Raw genomic sequence first — 23,201 nt, 5'->3', positions numbered from 1 at the left:
CAGTGTGCAAGTGGTGGCCAACTCCATTAGAGCAATTGTGGACCCAAGCTTGATGCAGCGTTTGATGTTCGATGTCTCCGCTTTCATTGCAGCACAAACTGAAGCCACTCAATGTCTGCAGGGTGCAGTGGAAACTAAGACTGAGGTCATGCAAGCTCAACTTACTGTCACACAAGCCAACACAAAGTAAACTTTCCAAACCTCATTTATAAATGAAATGAAGCCATATTAAATACAAACATAAACTCATAACCCTTGTGCATTCCCTTAGAGCTTGTCTGCTGTGTGCCTATGCCTGTTCTGGTGCTCTTACACAGTGCCCCTGTGGCTGTAGCATGGCTGGTGGAAGATTGCTGACTTACAGTGAGGAAGATTGCACATGGGCTTGGAGGACACCTTGAAGCAGCTCTGGGCTTAGAAGGACTGCACCATCTCGGCATAGGCAGCGCCAGTCTGGGCTGGCTGGTTGACAGGCAACAGCAAGGGAACTGACAGAGTGACAGTGTTGGGAGGACAAATGTTGTTATCTTGAGAGAGGACAGCAGGTTCATGCTCCATGGAGCCTCTGACACTCCACCAGGGCAGCGCCCCAGCAATCCGAGCAATGTGTTGGTGCACTGATTGCTGGACTGCTGTGACACCCTGCAAGCCCCTTTGAACACTGGTATCTACAGCCATGATGGCTGTAATCTGAATTTACGTGTAACAAGCTGGCCTTGCATGACTTCATTCTGGACTTCCACTCAGACGCTTGTGCTGCAATAGAGGCTGAGACATCAGACACTGCATCATAGTTGGATCTGCAAGTGTGTGTACAGAGTTGGCCACCAGTTCCGTGGTGGAAAGGATGGACGTCATGCTCTGCATAAAACCCTGGACCAAGTTGGTGTTGGACTCCTCCATGCTCCTTGACATTGAACACGGGCTTTCTGGAAAGCTTACCTACACACCAAGCATTTCTTTGTGTACGTCCATCAATCTTTTTCTATAACCTGGCCCATCAAAGTCCTCATCTGAGTCCTCATCTGAGTCCTCTGCAGAAAAACTTATGTATGACCTCATCCACCAATGAGCTGGTACCTCTGCTATTCCTGCCCCTCCTCTGGTTGCAACACATTTGTGCCTGATGTACCACCACATGCAGATCCCACCTCTAGGCTATCCTGTAAGATACAGGCAGAGTCAGTATCTGAACTGGTGGCTGCAAATCTGAAATCAAGTGACGGTGCTGTGTCTTCATCATCGCTGTCTTCTTGATGTTCCTCCACTGCCTGGTCAAGCTACAATTCTTGGGTATCTTAAAGGAAAAAGGCTCAACAGTAAGGGTGTGATGAGGGGAAGAGTAACCCGTGACATCTACCATCTAGAAGGGCAGGTACAGCAGGTTCATGGGACCACCATTGCCTCCACGTTCCCCTCCAAGTCATGTATCATCCTGACTTGGAAAAATATCGCCATTCCTTCATTGTTGCTGGGTCAAAATTCTGGAACTCACTACCCAACAACACTTACACCATACGGACTTAGGCGATTCAAGATTTGTTGTCAGCACCACCTTCTCAAGACGAATTAGGGGTAGGCAATAAATGCTGGCCTTGCCAGCCACAGTCACATCCTGTGACTAGATTAAAAAAAGTAAGTGATGCATGCTTACACTCTCTGCAGCTTTTATGTCAGAAGAGATTGTGGAATGGGGGGAAAGTGGGATGTGAGAAGGAGGATTAGGTATGAGGATACTGTCATCTTCCCAATGGATTCAGCCCCACTGCTGGCCACAGCCTCAGCAATGGCCCATGTGATAATGGCCAGCTCAGTTTCCACTATGGGAATTAGAGCATGTCAGCGCGCCAATCCCTTCTGTTTAGTTCCTCCTGCCCCCAGTTTTGCTCCACCTCGTCCTGCAAGAGTCAGGAAAGTGTGTCAGTGAGTGTGGCACAATATGTTTGGGTGATGTGGCTGTCATGTTTGAATAGCTGGCAGTGTATGCAAGCTGTGAGATGTGGGTGTGAGGCTTGCAACAGTGCTAAGTGTGTGAGGATGAGGTGAAACAAATGAATGTTAGGGATGAATCTTGATTGATTGAGACTGTTGATAGGTGATTGATGGGGTTGAGGCTAGTGGTGCAGTTGTTAGGATTTGGCATTTGAGAATGCATTCACTGATCTTGACTACTTGTGTGAGATCATTGAACCTCTTGCGACACTGCTTCCAGGTCCTTGGGGCTACACTCCTGGCATTGACCTCTGCAGCTATCTGCTCCCACTGCCTTCTCACCATGTGTCTGGAGGGCCTCCTGGCCCTGATGGATACAAGACGTCTATCTCTCTTCCTTTCCGTGACATCCGCGTAGTGTCAGAAATCCTGGGTGCCTGCTCTCTCACATGTTCAGCCATTCTCCTGGTTCCCAGGTCAGTTTCGGGTCACAAATGACTCCGAGCACTACTTCAGCCACAATAGATCTCCTCTTTAAAAGATGCAGGCTAGCTTTAAGTAGCACTAGGAAGTATCAATTTAGGACCCCCTGCTGATTGTGTGCAGCTAATCAACAGCACGGCTAGTACTGGATGCACACAGAAATCATGATAATGAGCAAGCAGCATGAAGACGCTGTGCTTCCTGTATTACATCAGGCAGGTGTGGTGTAATCACGCATTGCAATCCCTGTACCTGCTTTCAGGGGCTATCCAATTTAGCCGCCACAAATTCCTTAGGTTTAAATCCAACTCAGTCTGATGAGACAAAGGTCATTTGAGGTAGAAATTGGACCTCATTGTGCTCATTTTACAGCCATCTGACCCAGTATTGTGTCTGGCAATATTTCAGGTATGCCTGCTGACCACCTAAAACCAGTGTTGGACCCCTTATATATGTAAATGAGGAGCCGTACAGCTGGTTTAGGCACCCTCTGTTAAATTTAATATCACCAAAGCAAAGTTTCTAGTTAAAATACTTTGTTTAAATTATTAATCTGGAACCACACAGACCAGGAATGTTCATCCAATGCTACAGTATCGCGACTGACCCCCAGTGCTACTTAACTCTCCCTCATCTGAGGCCCCCTCTCCCCCAAGATTTACTTTTGGGCTGCTGCCAGGCAAGCAAGCTGACACCAATCCCCTTCAAATTGTCAAACTGCCTGTGGAGATGCAACAGGCACTGTCAGCTCACCGGATTAATATTAATAAGGCTCAATTTATGGGCTGGCCTTGGGCCTCTTGGTTAGGGCATGCATTGTAGCTGCATCACTGCCTTCAGGACCAAACTGGGTGCTGACAAATTTATACCTCTTTCCACCAACTGTAAGAGTCATAAACAAAGTGAATGCTGGCCAGTCTCACCAAGTGGACTTTGATACAACATGGCACCAAATTCTTAATCAGACTCAGCAATAGATGTTTCTCAGTTTGCATATAAGAGTTTGCACCCACAAGAGAACCTGTGGCAAGCTGTGCAGTGCACTCACATCTTCCCATTCGAAAGACAATTGCCTGGGGATGGTAAAAACAGTATGTGGGAAATTTGAAATTCTATCACTCTTTTGTATAATTTCTGCTGAAATGAGTTCATCACCTTTAGAGTTTAGCAATTATTACAGTGCTTGTAACAATGTCTGTAATTTGTCCACTATGTATAGTAAATTTTCTGCAATTTCATTAGAGATCAATAGAAAATTAAAGATTACCGTCCTAATGGATCGAATTGGATTCAGATAACTTCCATTGTTGTCCATTTTAGACAAAGCAGTGTTAAGTGGTCCACTTTCATCCAGCTGGCAGCTCATAAATCGCTCAAAGTTGAATAAATGTGCAATGATGTGAATGACTGTGAAAGAAGTGATGCACTGTCTGTTATAACCTTGTATAAATATTGCAGTATGTAGGTGATAATCAATGACAATGGGATTAATTTATTGTTCAAAGACATTGTGCACTACTTAAATAATAATGAGCAATCTATGGTCAATGGAGTCAGCTTAAACCATGGTTCTGAATCCATTATTAAACATTTTTATATCAAAATCTGATACATTCAGTGTGGAATATTCTGATTCCTTGTTGTCCAATGTACATGGCACTATTTTTTTAGATAGTACATTTCATTACAGCTATAAAATACCATCAAGTGTTACAAAGACTATTGCAGCTAAGTATCAGAGTGGTTTTTAATCTTAGTCTTAAACTTGTAATGTTTGACAAAAGCTTTATCCTCTTCAATTTCTCAATGACAGCACTTCTTTTAGATTGCTGCTTAATGGAATTGAAGAAATAGTGAGCAGAGAACAATGATAATGTCAAACAAAAGCGAAATACTCTGGATGCTGGAAATATGAAATAAAACCAGAAAATGCTGGAAACACTCAGCAGGTCAGGCAGTATCTGTGGAGAGGGAAACAGAATTAATGGCCCCATTATTTACAGGGAAGGGTGCAGGTGAGGCTGAAAGCAGCCGAAGAATCCAGCAAGGCCAGGGACACGGAGGTCCTGATGAACCTAATAGAAGGCCTTCATTAACATGTTTTAGCTTCGTTTCCTGCCTGGCAGCCGGCCAAATGAACAGCCTTACTGGTGGCCGGAAAGGAGCACCAGCTGCAGGTGGCCACAGTCTGGGACCTTTGGGGACGATCCCCAGAAATTGGGATGCCATAGAAGCCCGCAACCAAGGGCTGTGAATCGGGCGGGCTAGGAGGAATTCAGTAATTGGAAGGGCTGGAGGTGGAGGAAAATTGGCGATTGGGGCTGGGTGAGTCTGAAGGCACTCTTGAAGGGCCTGGCTACAAGGAATACTGAAAGAGGCATTTATCTTGTGGAGCCAGCAGCTGCCAACCTTTCACTGCCAAGTTTCTCGCCTTTTGGGAGCCCTGTGTGGTAATGGTCAATTTTAAACTGTGGGAGCCAATTTAAATATGTTAATATGCTGTAAAATGGCGATGGGTGTGTGCGCTGTGGGTTGGGTTCACATTCCCTGTACTTAACCCTTTAATGCTCCCCCCACCCATTCTCTTCTGCCCGTTGTGAGGGGCTTAATATTGAGGTCAATATTTCAGCTTGATGAGCTTTCACCAGAACTGAAGTCACAGCTTCTCCTCCTTTCAATGTTGTACTGATGTCTACTTGCCCACTTCTGTTTTGTAGCTGAGGGATTGAATTACTATCTTTATAATACGGTCAATTCTTCAGAGTAGCACATAGAGACATTTTCTGATTTCAGGATTAAATCTGAATACATTTTCAGGCACCTGCATTATTTACACAAGGCTTAGTTAATGTCCAGGGAAGAGAAGCCTTGAAGTCCTTTTAGTATTATACTTTGTTGTAAATCTTTTGATTAGTTCCTCCCAGAATTGTTTGATTGATTACATCCAAAGGTTTCTGATTATGAATATTCCGTTTTACTTTTAAGCACTTAAATGTTGCAGCTGATTTCATCTGATTTCTTGACTTGAATTCAGAAAGAAATAAAACCCAAAAATCAGAAGGCTTAAGAATGGAACACGCTACAATGGTGTAAGAAAGTTCTCTTTAATTTACCTGTATGCAGGGCAATCATGTAAGCCACCAGTTTATGAAAGGAGATATTTCTGTCCAGTTGTCTTCTGCAGCACTTTAAATTAAAACAGATGTTGCAAAACACATTTGACAGATGATTGTTTAGACTGATTGTACTGCTGATATCAGCATCATGTAGAACAGACCCAAATAAATAGCAGCAAAGTCGTGTCTCAGTTTTTTCCAAGGATCCCTGTTGAGTTTCCTGTAATGTTGTTGATAATTACATAGGAACATAGGAAGATAGGAACAGGAGTAGGCCATTCAGCCCCTTGAGCCTGTCCCGCCATTCAATGAGATCATGGCTGATCCGCGGCCTAACTCCAAATACCTGCCTTTGGCCCATATCCCTTAATATCTTTGCTTAACAAAAATCTATCTATCTCAGATTTAAAATTAACAACTGTTTTGGCTTCAACTGCTGTTTGTGGGAGTGAGTTCCAAACCTCTACCACTCTTTGCGTGAAGAAGTGCTTCCTAACATCTCTCCTGAATGGTCTGATCCTAATTTTTAGACTATGCCGCCTAGTTTTAGAATCTTCAAGCAGTGGAAATAGTTTATCTTTATCTAGCCTGTATTTTTCTATGAATATCTTGAAGACGTCAATCAGATCACCCCTTAACCTTCTAAATTCTAGTGAAAACTGGCCTAATTTGTGTAATCTCTCCTCGTAACCTAACCCCTGTAGTCCAGGTATCATTCTTGTAAACCTACGTTGCACTCCCTCCAAGGCCAATATATCCTTCCTAAGGTGTGGTGCCCAGAACTGCTCACAGTACTCCAAGTGGGGTCTAACCAGGTTGTGTCTCTGAATGTAATGGGGACGAGATTTGACAAATTATCAAGCAGTACCCATTTACAATCTATGCTGTGAAGCTTTAGTCACATCAATACCAGCATAAATCAAGCAGGGTGGCAGAGATCCTGTGCCTCTATTGTATTTTGTTCCAGTAGCCAAAACAATGGCTTGGATTTTGTGATTGGCAGCAAACAAATAGCACCAGCCTTTCATTACACTTACATGTGTCCACAGAGTTTCTATGGGTTTTTGCACTGGATCTTGTGTAACTGGAGAGCCATTTTACTGCAGTGTTCTTTACAGGGGATCTGAGACTTATCATGCCATTAAAAACATACTTACTCTTGAATAGGCAAGCCCTAACTTTCTCTGGTGAGTTTAGTGCATATCTATCATGTAAGTAAAGCAACTTCACGGCATTCCGTGTATTTCAATGCTGAATCTCTTGGCGAGATAGGGGTACAATGCAGCTTGTGGAAGAGCAGGGCAACTTGGACAGCAATATCCTGATTAATTGCATTTAACTGCACATATGTGTCACCAGAAGTTACTGTCTGATTTCCATTTTAATAACGAAGAGTGCTGTTAGCCTCATCATTATTTATATCACAAGATCCAGGCAAATGTATACACATTTTGCACTTGGTTTGTAATATGATGAGAAGACTGCAGGCTGATGCTAACCCACCCAGCCAGCACCAATACTATGAGCAGGAGTTAATAATGGCAGTCATGAGGAAACCCCTGCTTTTCTCCAGTGTTTCCACCTCCTGTAATTTTAATCCCAGATTAAGCAGTGATCTGCTGCATGCTGGAAGCAATTCTAGCAACAATTTTTGATTTTCAAAGGAAAATGGAATCCAACATGTCTCCTGTACCACTATTCTATTGACTAAAGGAGCCTGTTCCATTATCTCTACTCTTTCATCTTTTTATGTACATTTCTACTCTCATAAATAAAACATAAAATGTTTGGAAATGTCTTGCATAACCTTGCTTCCAGCTCTCCCAATGGTCTAGTGAGTAAATGGTAAGCAATTTAAAATATTATAGAACCAAACCATCTGATTCAGTCTACATTCGTGTTTCCACATAAATCACCTGGTCTAATCTTACTCTTCTACTCACTCCCAATACCCTTAAATATTCGTCTCTTTCAAGCAACTACCTAATTTCTTTTTAAAACAACTTCAGCTTATAACTTCAAATTTTAACCTCCCTTTTAATATTTTCTAACCCGCCCTTTAAAAGACTGGTCACTTGGGTGAGATATCGAGTGCACCTGGTATCCATGGAATCATTATTCAATATTAATGCCTTCATTGGATGAGAAAAAAGGAGATAAAATATTTCTGTCCTGAGGTACAACAGTTGGCTACTGAATTACACATAATTAATAGATCAAATATTAGAAACAGAAATATTCCATGTCAGCAGCACAGTGATACAACTTTCTGGTATTCTTATGTGTTGTGCCTTGACTGGTAATGCAGAATTTTACCTGTAATTTCTAGCTTTCAGCTGAGTGATAAATCAAACACTAAAACTGCAGAGCTTCTTTCAGGTTATTTCCACTGGCTGCATCAGAAATAACATTGGGAGGAGCCTGGAAAGCTCGTCACCTGCCCACTTTCTCAACTGAGACACGTGCAAGTGATTTACAGACAGAAATTCAAAATGGTGAAAAATGTACACATTTTTATACAATTGCACAGATTTTTTAATGCTTACCCCACATGATCCTCTCATGAATGACAACAGATTTCGGCACACAGGCAGAAGGATCAGCATGCAGTTAAAGTTCAAACATGCAGCAGGTGCTCTAGCCCATGCCAGAGCGGACTACATAAATACAAAGAAACAAACATGAGCAATCGTGGGTGTGCAGGAAAGAAAGTACCATTCAAAACAGTGTGTCTAAAGGTATACAAACTTACTCCAACAAGCTCTCGTGTGTAATAAAACTTCTCTCCATCCTCATACACCAGATAGAAATGCACGAAGAGAAAGGCATTTATTCCAAGCCACACCAGCTGCAAACAATGAGAAATTAATACAGTAAGAAATCATGTCATGTCGGGCTGAGAGCAAGATTATTTTCTAGCCTTTTGTGGCTTAACTTCAATTTCTCTACTTCCATTGCAGCCTTTCTCTCTCTATTTTGTTAATATTATGTTCATAGGTCCTCTGAACTCATTTTTCTCATTCCTCTGAAAGCTTCACATCCAGCATCTTACATCAACCATCCTGGTCCCTGCATCCTCACTGGTGCAGATTTTTATCCATACCAACTGGACTTAAAACATCGTCTTGGTGGTGCACAGAATAAAAATTTCAGCAGGGAGGATCGCACACCAATAGCAGATCCCGCCCAATTTTCCCTCTGTTTAAATTAATGGAGGAAAAATCATTTGTTACACTGTCATGAAATCCTCCTAACCCAATTTTCCTCACAGCACTTGGCCCAGTAACAATACGTGCCCAGGCGGTACAGAGAAAACTTTACCCCATTATGTTCATTACATTCTCTCCAAATCTAACTGATTGTTTCCCAGAGCCTTGTAACTGTGGGTTTTCTTCCCACCCCCCCTCCCCACCTGCAGTCTTCCCTGCTTCATGCAATCTTCAGGCTCGACCTCACCAAGCACTATTTTCCTGATTTACCTGGCCTTATCTCCTCTACTTTTTAGCTGTGGTGGTGTTGTTAGGTTTTACCCTAGGTTTCCTAATTTAAAAAAATTGTAGTATCTTAATCTGTTGGACTAAAAATTACTTTTTGTTTATGAGAAAGAAACAATTTTCATTGAAGGACTTGTCCAAATCAACACTAAGCAAAAGACCCATGGTGCTAAGCAATAACATAACAGTAACAAGATGTGGAGTGAATTTCTATCTACGATTTTAAAAAAATTAAAAGCCCTTGTCCCCTGTCACATGCAGGGTTAAATTGAATGATATTATACCCAGGCTTTGGCACTATGAGCAAGTTTTTTTTCTCAACTGCCCAGAATGTATAAAATAAAACACAAGGCATAATAACTATTCAAAAATGCCATAAAATATTAGACATCTGACTGGTCTTTAGCAAAATGATCCCTGGATCTAAATGTAAGCAATATTTCTTATCTCCAGCTCTGTAAGTCATGCTATGATTTTGGCATTCTAAGGGCAGATTTAGGAACATAGAAATGGAGGAACAGGAATAGATCATTCCGTCCCCTGAACCTCTTCTGCCATTCAACGAGATCATGGCCGATCTGTATCTTAACACCACCTACTGGTCTTGATTCCGTAATATCCTTGTCCAAAAAAAAAAATTCAATTTCAATTTTGAAATTTTCAATTAATCTAGGCTCAGCAGATTTTTGAGGGAGAGAGTTCTGGATTTCCACTACCCTTTGTGTGGAGAAATACTTCCTGACATCACTCCTGAATGGCCTAGCTCTAATTTTAAGGTTATGCCCCCTTGTTCTGGATTCCCCATGAGAGGAAATAGTTTCTCTTTATCTATCCCATCAACTAGTCTGATCATCTTAAACAGCTCAATTAGATCATCCCTTAATCTTTTATATGCAAGGTCATACAAGCCTTGTCAATGTAACTTGTCCTCATCCTTTTAGAACATATTCAGCACTATAGGCAGCTTTCATACACGAACACACATTTCCCATCAAACAAAACTTGACCTTATGTACAAAGTAGTGAGGAGAATGAGTCTACAGTTGAACAATACATCCCTTTAGCATTGTGGTATTCACTGGAAGTAGGATGGATACCACCATACTCTTCTCATCTCCCCAACTGATTGCGTACCCCACACTAACAAATCATATAGTTCAAGTTGAAAACTATGAATGAAGTTTACTTAGAAGTAAGATTAAATATAAGCAAGAACAAAACTAATGGGGTCACCTAAATTACAATAATTTTTCAGTAACTTTGGACTGTACATGCACAATGAGTAGCATTAAGTGGGATTTAACTCTGATATAGTACTCTATCAGTCATAGCATGTACAATAGAACAGCAAGACAAGAAATAACATTGAAGAATCTGGATTGCTAGCCTGGATTATATGCTGCCCTTCACTTATAACCTCAAGAAAGTGTATCAATAAGAAAGGTATCTTCAAACCTTCAAACCTAAGGTTTAGGTTAGCTATGGAAAAGGACAAGGAGCAATCTGGGGAAAAAAATACTTTAATTGGAGGAGGGCCAATTTCAGAGGGATGAGAACACGTCTGGCCCAGGTCAAGGTTTAGCAGGGAAAACTATAACTAAACAATGGGCTGTCTTTAAAGAGGAGGTGGTTCGGGTACAGTCAAGGTACATTCCCACAAGGGGGAAAGGTAGGACACCAAAGGCAGAACTCCCTGGATGATGAAAGAAAGAGAGAGTCAGATGAAGCAGTAAAAGGGGGAATATAACAGATGTCAGGTTGATACTACGTGAGAATTAGGCTGAATATAGAAAGGTCAGAAGGTAAGTGAAAAAGGAAATTAGAGAGACAAAGGGCTGGATTTTCGGGCCCCCCCCCCACACCCTGAGGGTGAGAACAGAGGCAGTTGGGGTGGTGGGGGGGGGAACCCGAAAATACTGGTGCCGGGCAGCATGTCAGTTTCAGAACACCATTACCAGCATCGGTAATTTTCACCAGGGCAGAGAGAGAGTGGACCAGAAATCCAACTCTCCTCTCTATTGAACTCAACTGAACTAGTTAAAAAGCTTGTTAAGATCTTGTTGGAGGGGGAACGTGGAAGCTCACAGAGTCACAGAATTGTTAAAGCACAGAAAGAGGCCATTTGGCCCATCGTGTCAGTACCGGCTCTCCGAGTGAGCAATTTACTTAGTGCCATTCCCCTGTCTTCTCCCCGTAACTCTGTACATTCTTCCTTTTTAAATTTAAAGGGGACCATGGGTTTCAGAAGCTGTCAGTTTCTGATCAGCAAAAGGGAGGTGGATACAGAGTGGGGAGCCATGGCTGCCACAGGGCATCATCCCAGCCCCATCAGATGGTCAGCAGGGCAAAGGAGGACTCGGAATTTGGTAAGGCAGTGCCCTTGGCGTGGGTACTCAGCACTTGAGCAATGAATGGGGTCGTCAACTGCTGGCAAAGTGGTGGCACAGGAACAGGGGATAAGGCTGCCAAGGACAATTGTGCAGCCACCTACCCAAAAGGGATTATGGGCCCAGTGGCAATGATGGGCAACACCCTTCACAGGCAAGGTTGAGTCTGGGTAGCAGGAGGGCATAGGAAAGGAAAGAGGGGCAGGAAGGCAACAAAGGCCTTTTCCTTACCACAGGATCTGGTGCTAAAGATGGAGATACCTGGAGATGAATGAGACCCAGTGCCGCAGGAGACTGCGACTGCCCAGGCAGATGGTCACAGACATCTGTGACCTCATCGCTGAAGACCTCGCTCCTTGCAGCACTGGTCTCCATGCCCTGCCAGTGGCCGTCAAAGTCACTGTGGCCTTGAGCATTTTCGCCTCCAGCTTCTTCTAAGGACTAACTGCGGATCTTAGTGGGGGATCTTGCAAATGGCAGCACACCACTGCATCTCGCTTGCCACTCGTGCCTTCTTTGCCAGAGCTGGACAGTACATTCAGTTCACAACAGACATGGCCTCCCAGTGACAGAGGGCATTGGGTTTTTCCATCACTGCTGGATTTCCCCATGTGCAGGGCATCATTGACTACACTCATGTGATCATCAAGTCACCCAACAACTGCCCATTCAAATTCATCAAAAAGAAGGAATTCCACTCCCTCAACATTCCGCTAGTCTGTGACCACAACAAGAGCTTCCTCCAATAAAAACTGAAAGTACTGGAAGTACTCAGCAGGTCAGGCAGCATCTGTGCAGAGAGAAACAGAGTTAACATTTCAGGTCTGTGACCTTTCATCAGAACTGGCAAAGTTTAGAAATGTAATAGGCTTTGAGCAAGTGAAAAGGGGGAGGGGGAAAGAAGAGCAAAAGGGTAGGTTTGTCTCCTAACATTCATTACAAGCTCACTGACTTCCACAGCTACTTCAACTACACTTCCTCACACCCTACCTTCCTGTAAGGACTCCATTACATTCTCCCAGTTTCTCCATCTCCAATGTTCTGATGATGCAACCTTCCACAACAGTGCTTCTGATATGTCTCCCTTTTTCCTCAGCTGAGGATTCCCGTCAACTGTGGTTGACAGGGCCCTAAACCATGCCCTCACCCCTTCCCCTCCTTCCCAGAAATGCGACAGGGTTCCCCTTGTCCTCACTTTCAACCCACCAGCCTCCACATCCAAAAGATCATCTTCTGCCATTTCCGCCATGTCCAGCGTGATGCCACCACCAAACACATCTTACCCTTCCCTCCCCTGTCAGTATTCTGAAGGGACTGTTTCCTCCACGACATCTTGGTCCACTCCTCCATCACCCTGACACCTCGTCCCCTTCCCACGGCACCTTCCCAGGCAATCGCAGGAGGTGTAACACCTGTCCTTTTACCTTCTCTCTCCTCACCATCCAAGGGCCCAAACACTCCTTTCAGGTGAAGTAGTGATTTCCTTGTACATCTTTCAATTTAGTATGCAGTATTCACTGCTCACAATGCAGTCTCCTCTACATTGAGGAGAACAAATGCAGATTGGGTGACTGCTTTGTGGAACTTCTCCGCTCAGTCCGCAAGCTGAACCCTGAGCTTCCGGTTGCTGGCCATTTCAATACTTCCCCCTGCTCTCATGCTCATATCTCTGTCCTGGGATTGCTGCAGTGTTCTAGTCAGCATCAATGCAAGCTCGAGGACCAGCATCTCATTTATTGATTAGGCACGCTACAGCCTGCCGGACTGAACATTGTGTTCAATAATTTCAGAGCATGACGGGCCCCCCATTTTACTTTTATTTTTAGTTATTTTTTCTTTTTTCTTTTTTGTGTTTATTTTGTTTTAGTTTGTTCAGTTTGTTTCTACTGTGCCTACCCACTTTGTTTTTTTTCATGTTTGTGCATGTGGCTGTTCAGTTTTTAGTCCATTAACACCCTATCTGTACTAATGCTTTGTCTTTCAGCACGCCATTAACATAGTGTTTGCCTTTGCTCCATGACCTTCTGGTCAGTTATTCTGTTACCTAGTCCTATCAACACCTCTTTTGTTATCTCTTGCCCCACCCCCGCTTTACTTGTTTAAAATCTTTCACATTTCTTATATCTGCCAGTTCTGAAGAAGGGTCACTGACCTGAAATGTTAACTCTGCTTCTCTCTCCACAGATGCTGCCAGACCTGCTGAGTATTTCCAGCATTTCTTGTTTTATTTCAGATTTCCAGCATCTGCAGTATTTTGCTTTTATTTAAGTTGAAGTGTGAACTGGGCCCCAACGAATTGCAAGACTTACCGGCAGCCAAAGACTCCACATTGAACTTAAATGACTGTAACTACCAGATATTGCCTCAAACTTTTCCCCTTTATTCCTTCTACTTTTTCTGTCTCTATCTGCGTGTGTGTTTATTGCGCATGCATGCGAGTGTGGTCACGTCGCACATTTGTAGTTGTTAACCGGATTAGAGTTTAAGATTAATAAACTTCTACCCTTCTTGTTTAAAACTAAGGAAACTTGTTTGATTTCTTTGCCTTACAATTGGAACAGTGAACAAGGGGGAGCTAAAAACACGGTGTTTTAAAATTAAACCCTGTTACGGTTAAACCATGCAAAGGCTGAGACGAAACCCCCTAGACCCCTTATCACCTGCTGTAACAGAAATTTGGGGGCTAGCATTCGAGATTTTACGCACAGACAAAAGAAAAATTGGAAGTGGGAAGCCAAAATGTTCCCAATCAAAAAAGAGAAAAGACATCACTACAGGTTTTCTTGTGGTTGTGTGTGCTAGGATACTAACATGTCTACAACTAAAGCTAGTAGCTCCCCAAGCCAGGGTGAAGTAACTTGGGATAAGTTAAAAGCACTGTCTATGGAGGAGTTGAGGAGTGTGGCTGTGCAATGTGGGATCACTTTCTGTGCCAAGGCTAGGAAGACTGAACTCCTAAGACTAGTGGTCAATCATTTTTCCCTTGAATCTGAAGAGGCAGAAACAGGGTTAGAAGTAGACTCTGACAGGGTACTACTAGCAAAAATACAATTGGAATAGAAGAAACTTGAATGAGAAGATAGGGAAAGAGAAAGAGAGAGAGAGAGAGAGGAGAGAGAAAGAGAAAGAACCTTCCAGAAAGAATGCGAAGAAAGAGAACTGAGATGACTTGAGTTAACTAGGGGGTGACAGAGTAACCCCAATGTAAGCATGGACAATATGGAGGAGCATAATTCAGGGCTGGGTACAGAATTGTTAAAACTTTCCCAACTGATCCCAAAATTCAATCAGGGAGACGTGGAAGCATTTTTGTGTCTTTTGAAAAACTGGCAAGGCAGTTAAAATGGCCAGCTGAGGCTTGGACTCTGCTGTTACAGAGTAAATTAGTAGGAAAAGCCCATGAGGTTTATTCCATGTTGTCAAATGAGAGTTCATCAGATTATGAACTGACAAAAAATGCTATCCTTGAGGCATATGAGCCTATCGCGATAAGTTTAGAACCCTCAAGATGCAAGCTGATCAAACTTACCTGGGGTTTGAGAGAAATAAGCAGCTGGCTTTTGACCAGTAGCTGAGGGCTCTTAAAGTACAGCAAAGCTATGAAAATCTCAGAGAAGTAATTTTGTTAGAGGAATTTAAAAACTCTCTCCCGCTCTCCATAAAGACACATTTGGAGGAACAAAAGGCTCATAAAGCCCAGCAGGCAGCAGTCCTGGCCAATGAGTTTGCTTTAATTTATAAGTCAGTTTTCCAGGGGAAAGCCTTTCCTAATCACCCCCACAAATCCAAAAAGGACAGAAGGTGGGAAGATGATAGAAGCCCAAGCTGTCCTGGGAGAGGAAGAAAAGGATGAGACACAGGGGCCTTCCTCCAGTCAAAAAGGAAGGTGCTATAAGTAGCAGTGAGACCTGGAGACCTTTATGCTTCCATTCTAATAAAGCAGGGCATTTAAGAGCTGGAAGCTAAAGGGAAAACCTGTAGGGTTAATCAGGGCACACTCGCTCAGTGACGGAGAAGGGACCCTGATGGAAAGTATAGCAGAACAAACTGTGGCTTTAACTGCAGTAAGAGTGAGACCCAGGAAGTCTACTGCTGCAAGTGCAGGAACATTTAATAGGTTTCTTGAAGGTTATCAGGGTTTTGTGTCTGAAGAGAGAGTAACCCCATACCCCTCAAGTGGAGTAAACAAGCCCAAAGTAATCCTCAGGACACAGGGGTCACCAGATACCTTTTACTGGGAAAAGGCCTGACCTTTTTCCCAGAGAGTGCAGTAAACTCTAGAATGGTGGTGAATGTTATTGGAGGGCAGTGTATGCCTGTACCTGTACACCAGGTGCACCTGGAGTGCGACCTAGTTTCAGGACTGGTGACCGTAGGGATTGTCTCTAGTTTGCCTGTGGATGGGCTGACCTGCTCTGAGGTAATGATCTGGCGGGGGTGAAGGTGGTAGCCCCCTCAGTAGTGAAAGAGAGACCACAGGAGGTCAGAGAGACAGGGCAGTGGCAGGTGACGGTCCCCTGCAGTTTCCCTGAATGTGTAATGAATCAGGCCATGATCAAACTAGCTCCCCCAGAGGAACCTGCATTCACACTGCAGGCAGATGACCATGAGGTCTGTCTGTCCAAGACTTTCTTTGAAAAGTTAGAAGATCCAGGGAATGAATTAAACGGATCTTCCCAAGCTGAGGTTCAGTGAGCTGACCCAGTATTGAAAGAGTTAGCACATGCTGCCCAGTCTGATATTGAAGAAGAGAGAGTCCCTGATTGCTACTATTTAAAAAATGAGGTATTGATGAGGAAATGGAGTTCTCCTCACAACCCTGAGAGCAAGGAGTGGACAGTGGTTCACCAGTTAGTGGTCCAGCAGAGGTACTGGACAGAAATAGTAAGAATGGCCCATGAGATTGCAGTGGCTGTACATGTTGGTATACGAGAAACCAAAGCCCGCATAAGACAGCAGTTTGACTGGCCAAAACTCCACAAAGATGTGGTGGAGTACTGAAGGAGTTGCCACATGTGCCAGGTTGAGGAGACACCCCAACCTACAGTAAAATCTGCACCCCAAATCCTGTATCGGTGTTTGAAGGACCTTCCAGCAGAGGGCTGGTGAACTGTAAGGGATCCCTACTGAGAACAAAAGGGGACAGGCAGGCACCAGGCTGGCAACAGGTTAGAAAGGAACAGGAAAAAGGGACCAAGAGGGCGGGTGAAAGGAAATCCAGGAAGAATCCCAGATGAAAACCCTTACTGTCTGGTCAACCAACCCCGAAATGTTTGAAAATGTACACCCCACATCCTCCTATGTAAATGGAGACATTAGAAGTACCCCACCAGAGTTGCTAGCAGCATTTACAGGCACTGCAGAGACAAAGAAAGTCCTCAAGAGGGCAGAGAAACTGTGAGGTTGATGCCTCACGTAGTCGAAGTCAAGCAGGGGAGTGCAGCAGAATCTGGACAAATACCTGCAAGCAGGAGTGTCCCAGAGGAAAAGGGAAGATTAGCAAAGAATCCACCCCCTCAGTCAGGAAAAAAGGGAACCAGCCATTCCCTAAGGTGAAAAGCCCTTGCATGACTCATCAAAGCACTGAAAGAGAGTTCAGGGTGAAACCACCCACTGTCGCCGCCCCTGAGCAGAACTCCAACCTAGGGCTGATTAAATCTAACATTCAAGTGGATTCACAGAAGGGGGTGCAATAAACAAGATGTTTCTAAAATTAAACCCTGTTATGGTTAAACCATGAAGACTGAGAAGGAACCCCTACACCCCTTTTCGTAAGAGAAGGTTAAGAGGAGATTTGATAGAGGTGTTCAAAATCATGAGGGGACTAGACAGAAGCTGTTCTCATTGGTGGAAGAGTCAAGAACCAGTGGACATCGATATATGGTGAATGGCAAAAGAAACAATAATGACATGAGGAAAAATGTTTTACACAGCAAGTGATTTGATCTGGAATGCACTGCCTGAGAGTGTAGTGGAGGCACATTCAATCATGGCTTTCAAAATGGAATTAGACAAGCATCTGAAGTCAAAGATTTGTAGGGCTTCGTGGAATGGGTAGGTGAATGGGACTAGCTGAGTTGTTCTTGCAGAGATCTGGCATGGACATGGCAGGCCGAATGGCCTCCTTCCGTGCTTTAACCATTCTATGATACTTTTCTAACCTGTCAACAGAATAGATTTCAAAGACACAAAGATGTCAGATGGCAGCATTCTACGTTAATGAGTAGCACATAGCATCTTATGTTATCATGATATATCAATACTGACATAATGGGAGTAATTTTAGCACTAAAAACATGTGAGTTTGGGTCAGGTGGGATGTTAAAATGTAAAAATCTAAAACCTGAACCCAACCAACTTTGGACCCGCTCATCTCCGGTTTTAATGGAAGTGGAATGAGGTGGGCATCCAACTGCTCAGGGGCATCTAGGAGGCAGGTCACTCACTTAAATATTTTAATGACCCTCCAAGGGTCCTTACGGTCTTCAACCCATGGAGAAGGAAAGCACCTATTGCAGCCTGTGTCTTCTGGAGCATTTCTTGCTGGACAACGAGCCAAGACTGTTAATCAAGCTGGCTTCCGAGCGAGGAACCAATTAAAAAAAATCTAGTTGATGAAGTTAAAACTCCATGAAGTTCCAACCTGGACTCCTCCTGCCAGCTTGGGAAATTCTGCTCCAGTAAATTTCAGGACCAATGAGTCACTTCCATAAAAAACATAGCTTCCATTATCTGATTTATCACCAGGTCAAACAATATGATTTTCTTTCTCACAGAACAAAATGCCTGCATTTTCAGCTGGTGGTTGCAAGAGAAAAGGCAACTTTCATCTTGACATAGACATTTCTGAAAAATCATTTTTCATTCTATATATATAAATAAAGAAGAAACATATTGGTGGAATTTTAATACAGAGGAGCACAAGGGATTGGGACAGCTACAGGGAAAAGATAAGCGCTTTTATAGCACTGCTTGTGGGCCGGGGGAGCAGGAGCATTTCCTTCCGGCTCCCCACATCAGACATCCCGCCCATAAAAAGACCACCGCGTTTTGGGATCTGACATCACCCCACCAGGATTGGACCCCCTTTCCCCTGGGTCTACGATTAGAAGATCAACCTCTCACCCTGGTATGGACCCTCTCAAGATTGGACAACCTCATGATCAGACCTCACCTTCCCCCTGGCCTGCCCCAGGGTCATGGATTGGACCTACCCGGTCCTGCAGCCTGCACTAGAATCCTCCACACCTGACTGGAAGCCAAGCCTGTCAATCAAGCGGATGTCTGAGCGTGGAGTCTGTCAGGGCCAAAAGACATATGCTGTGGAGTTTAAATTCCACAAGATGCAAGGAGGCACAAACCTCCAGGTTTCCTGTCTGAAACTCCAGTTAATATCCACACCATAACTGCATAATTTTGAACCAAACTGGAACTCAGGTCTGTCACAAAGCGTTGGATTAAACAGATGGCAGACAGACAAACCCTAACACAACCGATTTATGTAGAAACATGAAAAAAAACACACACACTTCTAAAATGTTCATTGAAACTGTGCCAAAAGAAAGTTATAAATCACGGGTGAATCTTTTGAGGCCTTGCATCATGGGCTGGGCCTTGAATGTGTTCACAACTGATTGGAAAATTACAGCAGGTTCTTGGAAAATTTTGCCCCTTTTTTCCATTCCTGGCAGGCTTCCAACAATAGATGGATGCATCTAAAATACCCTTTCAACAGGGCATGCATTAGACCGCCTGTTCACATGAAAAACACAGAAGTTACAACATAAATAGCAATGGCAGTATAAGGCAGACAAGCAGACAACATATGGAGAGAAACTGTATTTTTATTTGTGAGCTACTATGGCCAGCAACCAGGATCACCCTCATTCAACCTGTTATACAACATATTACGGCTAGGATCAAATATTAAAAGTGACCACTGCAGACGATAATTAGCCAGTGATAAAATGAACTGCAGCCACCAAAAGTTGTAATTTTTCATTGGTTAACTTCTGCTTTAGAAAATCGGACATCCCTCAGGCATATATACACCACAGTGCACAGTGGTGCAGTGGTTAGCACCACAGCCTCACAGCTCCAGTGACCTGGGTTCAGTTCTGGGTACTGCCTGTGTGGAGTTTGCAAGTTCTCCCTGTGACTGTGTGGGTTTCTGCCCAGTGCTCTGGTTTCCTCCTGCAGCCAAAGACTTGCAGGTTGATAGGTAAATTGACCATTGTAAATTGACCCGGATTCAGTGTTCTGTGGGACCTGGAGCCACATTTTACGAAGGGCTAGCAAATAATTGGATGCCGTTGGGCTGTTGTCCCTATTAAGGACAGCTGCCTGTCCCCAGGAGCTGCCAGCTAATCGGAGGGCTGCATATCAGCAGCCTCAACAGCGCCACTGTAAGCAGTGGCCACTACTGGGGATGCACCTGGAAGAAGAGGACACCATGGAAGAATGGCACCCTCCCAATCATGTGATTGGGGTCTGGCGGCTGCCAGTTGGGCAGCCCTGGGGAGGGGTGTGTATGGTTGTGAGGGCAGGCAGCACGGTTGCTGCAGGGGAGGCCATTGCTGCCAGTGGGGCCTTCCGTGGACCAAAGAGTGCCAAATAGGAGGGTTCCCCCCTCCCCCCACAACTTAGCCCACTGGGAGGCTACCAGGATTAACCTGGAATTTTTCCCACATGGTGGAGGGCTGATCCACTGCTGGTAAAATGCCAGCAGTGGTGGGAAGAGGCCCTTAGTTGGCCACTTAAGCAGCTCAATTGGTCTCTGGGTGGGAGGGTTGTCAGCCACCTTCTCCACCACCTGCCTTCCCTCACCATTTTACAGGCTCCCCCACTTCCCAGCCCAGCCCTAGAGGGCTGATAAAATTCAGCCCATAAAAAGGCCAGTGGTGGGGGTGGTTATGGGCTGCTGGGTGCAGTGGCAAGGAACAGAACACAGCCCCACCACTAAGTGGAAAAGATTATCAGCATTTTGCAACAAGGCTTGAAGTAGCAAATCAATTTTTATTCAAAAATTTAAAATAAAGACCTATCTTGATATTACCAGCCTGTCACTTATGACTGATAGTAACTGAACAGCAGCACAGGAATCAATAGCCCTAGCTTTTTATGGGGACAGGTGACCCCTTATTTGCACCAGGAACTAGTAGAGAAAGGAAGGATGCAAAGCCCTCTGGCATCCATTGTCATGCCATTTATATTTCACTGCCCTCTTCAGACACAGTCAGGTACAAATACCAGAAAAACCACTGAGGAAGTTTGGGTGCAAATCAGAAGAAGAATTGAGAGCAAAGGATTAGCGCACATTTTTCTTCTGTATTACACCCATTTTATCGATGCTTTTTGGGAGCATGAAAGAGGGAAATCACCCTTTATATCTCAAATGTAGCACATACTGGTGTAAAATTATTACACTTCATCACAAACTGTTATGTAAAAGTTAATTTCAGAAATCTTGACCAGAATAAAAATAATAAAAAAACTCTTTCACTTTCTAAGTTATACCAATCGGGATGAAATGTATTTTCCATACCTCTTGTGCTATTAATAAAGCCAACATTAATTGCTACAGGATAACATTTTGTACATTTCATTTTAATATACTCAAAATCTGTGCTCTTCACTTTGTCTAAGAGAATGAAGCACTCCAGACTCCTCTGTAATATAATAGAGGTGCTAATCAAAAATTAGGAGTAGTTTTTAAAATGATAGCTCTCATCTCTAAAAAAAAAATCATTCCACAATGTGGGCATTGCTGGCAAGGCTGTTATCTATTGCCCTGAGAAGGTGAATCTGCTTACCTTCTTGAACCACTGCAGTACAATTCTTTATATTCTTTACAGTGGTTTTCAAACAACTGGGTGCCTTGCTAGACCACTTCAGAGGGCTGTTAAGAGTCAACCACATTGGTTTGGGTTTGGAGTCACAATTAGACCAGACTGTTTAAGGACAGCTTCCATAAAGGATATCAGTGAACCAGTTGTGTTTTTACGACAATCTGGTAGCCTCAAGATAATTTTTAAAAGTTTTATTTTCAGATTTTTAAAAAAACTGAATTCAAATTCTGAAACTACCATGGTGGGATTGAACTCATCTTCTATGTATTTATTAGTCCAGGCCTCTGGATTACTAGTCCAGTAACATAACCACTATACTACTGTATTAAATATAACAATCGCTTAATTTAAAAAAAAGTTTGAATGTTATAGTCAGATATTAACAATAAACACTTGAACTCACCAACACACCAGCACATGCAGAGTTTTTATGGTTCCCCCGCTAACATGATGTGAAACATTACCTTCACTAAAATATACTCTCTGTTTATTCATGTCATAACAGATTTACTGCTCTGTTTGCTATTTGACCAGTTTTACCTAAGACACATTGCGTTTCATGTCAAAGCAACAGCAACTAAGGCAAATACTTGAATCTAAATACTTAATATCCATGCATTTAACTAAACCAGCATCGAAAAGGAAATTGTGTTTCTAAATGAGAATAATTCTATGAATAATTTTATTAGAGCTTCGCCATGTGATCAATCAAAGTGTTTTGATTTATAATGTCATTTCTAAAGAACAAACAATTGAAAACAGTTCCCTAAAAGAGCTGCAAAATAAACGAGATATAAATTTAACCTAAAAGTGGGAGCCTTAAAAAATTGAATCTGCACAGTCTTCATTTTCATATTTATATTTTAATCAAAAATAAGTTGTTTACAATGCCAATAAAAGGTTTAAATAGCCAAACAACTAATGCAACAAGAAGAATAAAGCAAAATGTGAAAAAAGGAACATTACTCATTGCTTTTTACATTTGGAGTACTTACAATCACAAAGATGGAAACTCCCTCATTCACCAGCCAGTTTCCCATGCTTGAACAACTAAGAGTTCACTAGCTCACAAATGTAAATTTAACTAGGCATATAAGGAAGTGAGAATTTTGAGAGTTGCACAACATCCTTCTTCTCTACTGGGCAAGAAATTAAATGAATAAAACTAATTACATAGCTTAACATAGGCTACTATGACAAAAATGAATCATTGTTGCCTATGATGGATCATTTATTAGATTGTTTCTTGTTCATTGCAGCACAGACAGGCTTAAAATTGGTTACTACTGGATATTTCTGTAAGCAGGAAGAGAGAGTGTAACCACCTCCCTTTGACATTCAACAGCATTACCATCGCTGAATTTCCCCCACTATCAACATCCTGCGAATCACCATTGACCAGAAACTTAATTGGACCAGCCATATAAATACTCTGGCTACAAGACCAGGTCAGAGGCTAGGACTTCTGCGGTGAGTAACTCATCTCCTAACTCCCAGAACCTGTCCACCAGCTAAAAGGCACAGGTTAGGCATATGATGAAATACTCACCACTTGCCTGTGTGAGTGTAGTTCCAACAACACTCAAGAAACTCAACACCATCCAGGACAAAGCAACCCACTTGATTAGCATCCCATCCACTACCTTAAACATTCACTCCCTCCACCACCAGCGTACAATGGCAGCAATATGTGCCATCTATAAGACGTACTGCAGCAACTTGCCAAGGTTCCTTCGACAGCACCTTCCAAGCCTGAGACCTCTATCACCTGCAAGTTCCCCTCCAAGTCACACACCATCCTGATTTGGACCTATATCACCTTTCCTTCACTGTCGCTGGGTCAAAATCCTGAAACTCCCTTCCTAACAGTACTGTTGATGTACTTACACCACATGGACAGCAGCGGTTCAAGAAGGCAGTTCACCACCACCTTCTCAAGGG

General features: G+C 43.2%; 1 protein-coding gene across 1 annotated transcript in view; it reads right to left on the bottom strand.

The window, feature by feature from the left end:
* The window catches only part of LOC137374470 (cytochrome b-245 heavy chain-like), a 58,963-nt gene extending 36,599 nt beyond the window's left edge, over positions 1-22,364 (bottom strand). Inside the window, exons 1-5 of the mRNA XM_068040622.1 lie at positions 22,256-22,364; positions 8,284-8,379; positions 8,078-8,188; positions 5,529-5,601; positions 3,683-3,822 (exon numbers count right to left, since the gene is read on the bottom strand). Coding sequence (XP_067896723.1) covers positions 3,683-3,822; positions 5,529-5,601; positions 8,078-8,188; positions 8,284-8,379; positions 22,256-22,300 — 465 coding nt within the window. The 5' untranslated portion in view covers positions 22,301-22,364. The remainder of the gene's footprint in view (positions 1-3,682; positions 3,823-5,528; positions 5,602-8,077; positions 8,189-8,283; positions 8,380-22,255) is intronic.
* Between the last annotated feature and the right edge of the window lie 837 nt (positions 22,365-23,201).

This window comes from Heterodontus francisci, chromosome 10 (assembly GCF_036365525.1).
Source record: "Heterodontus francisci isolate sHetFra1 chromosome 10, sHetFra1.hap1, whole genome shotgun sequence".
Taxonomy (NCBI): Eukaryota; Metazoa; Chordata; class Chondrichthyes; order Heterodontiformes; family Heterodontidae; genus Heterodontus; species Heterodontus francisci.
The sequence above is the reverse complement of the archived record's forward strand: the minus strand, read 5'-3'. Positions and strand labels throughout refer to the sequence as shown.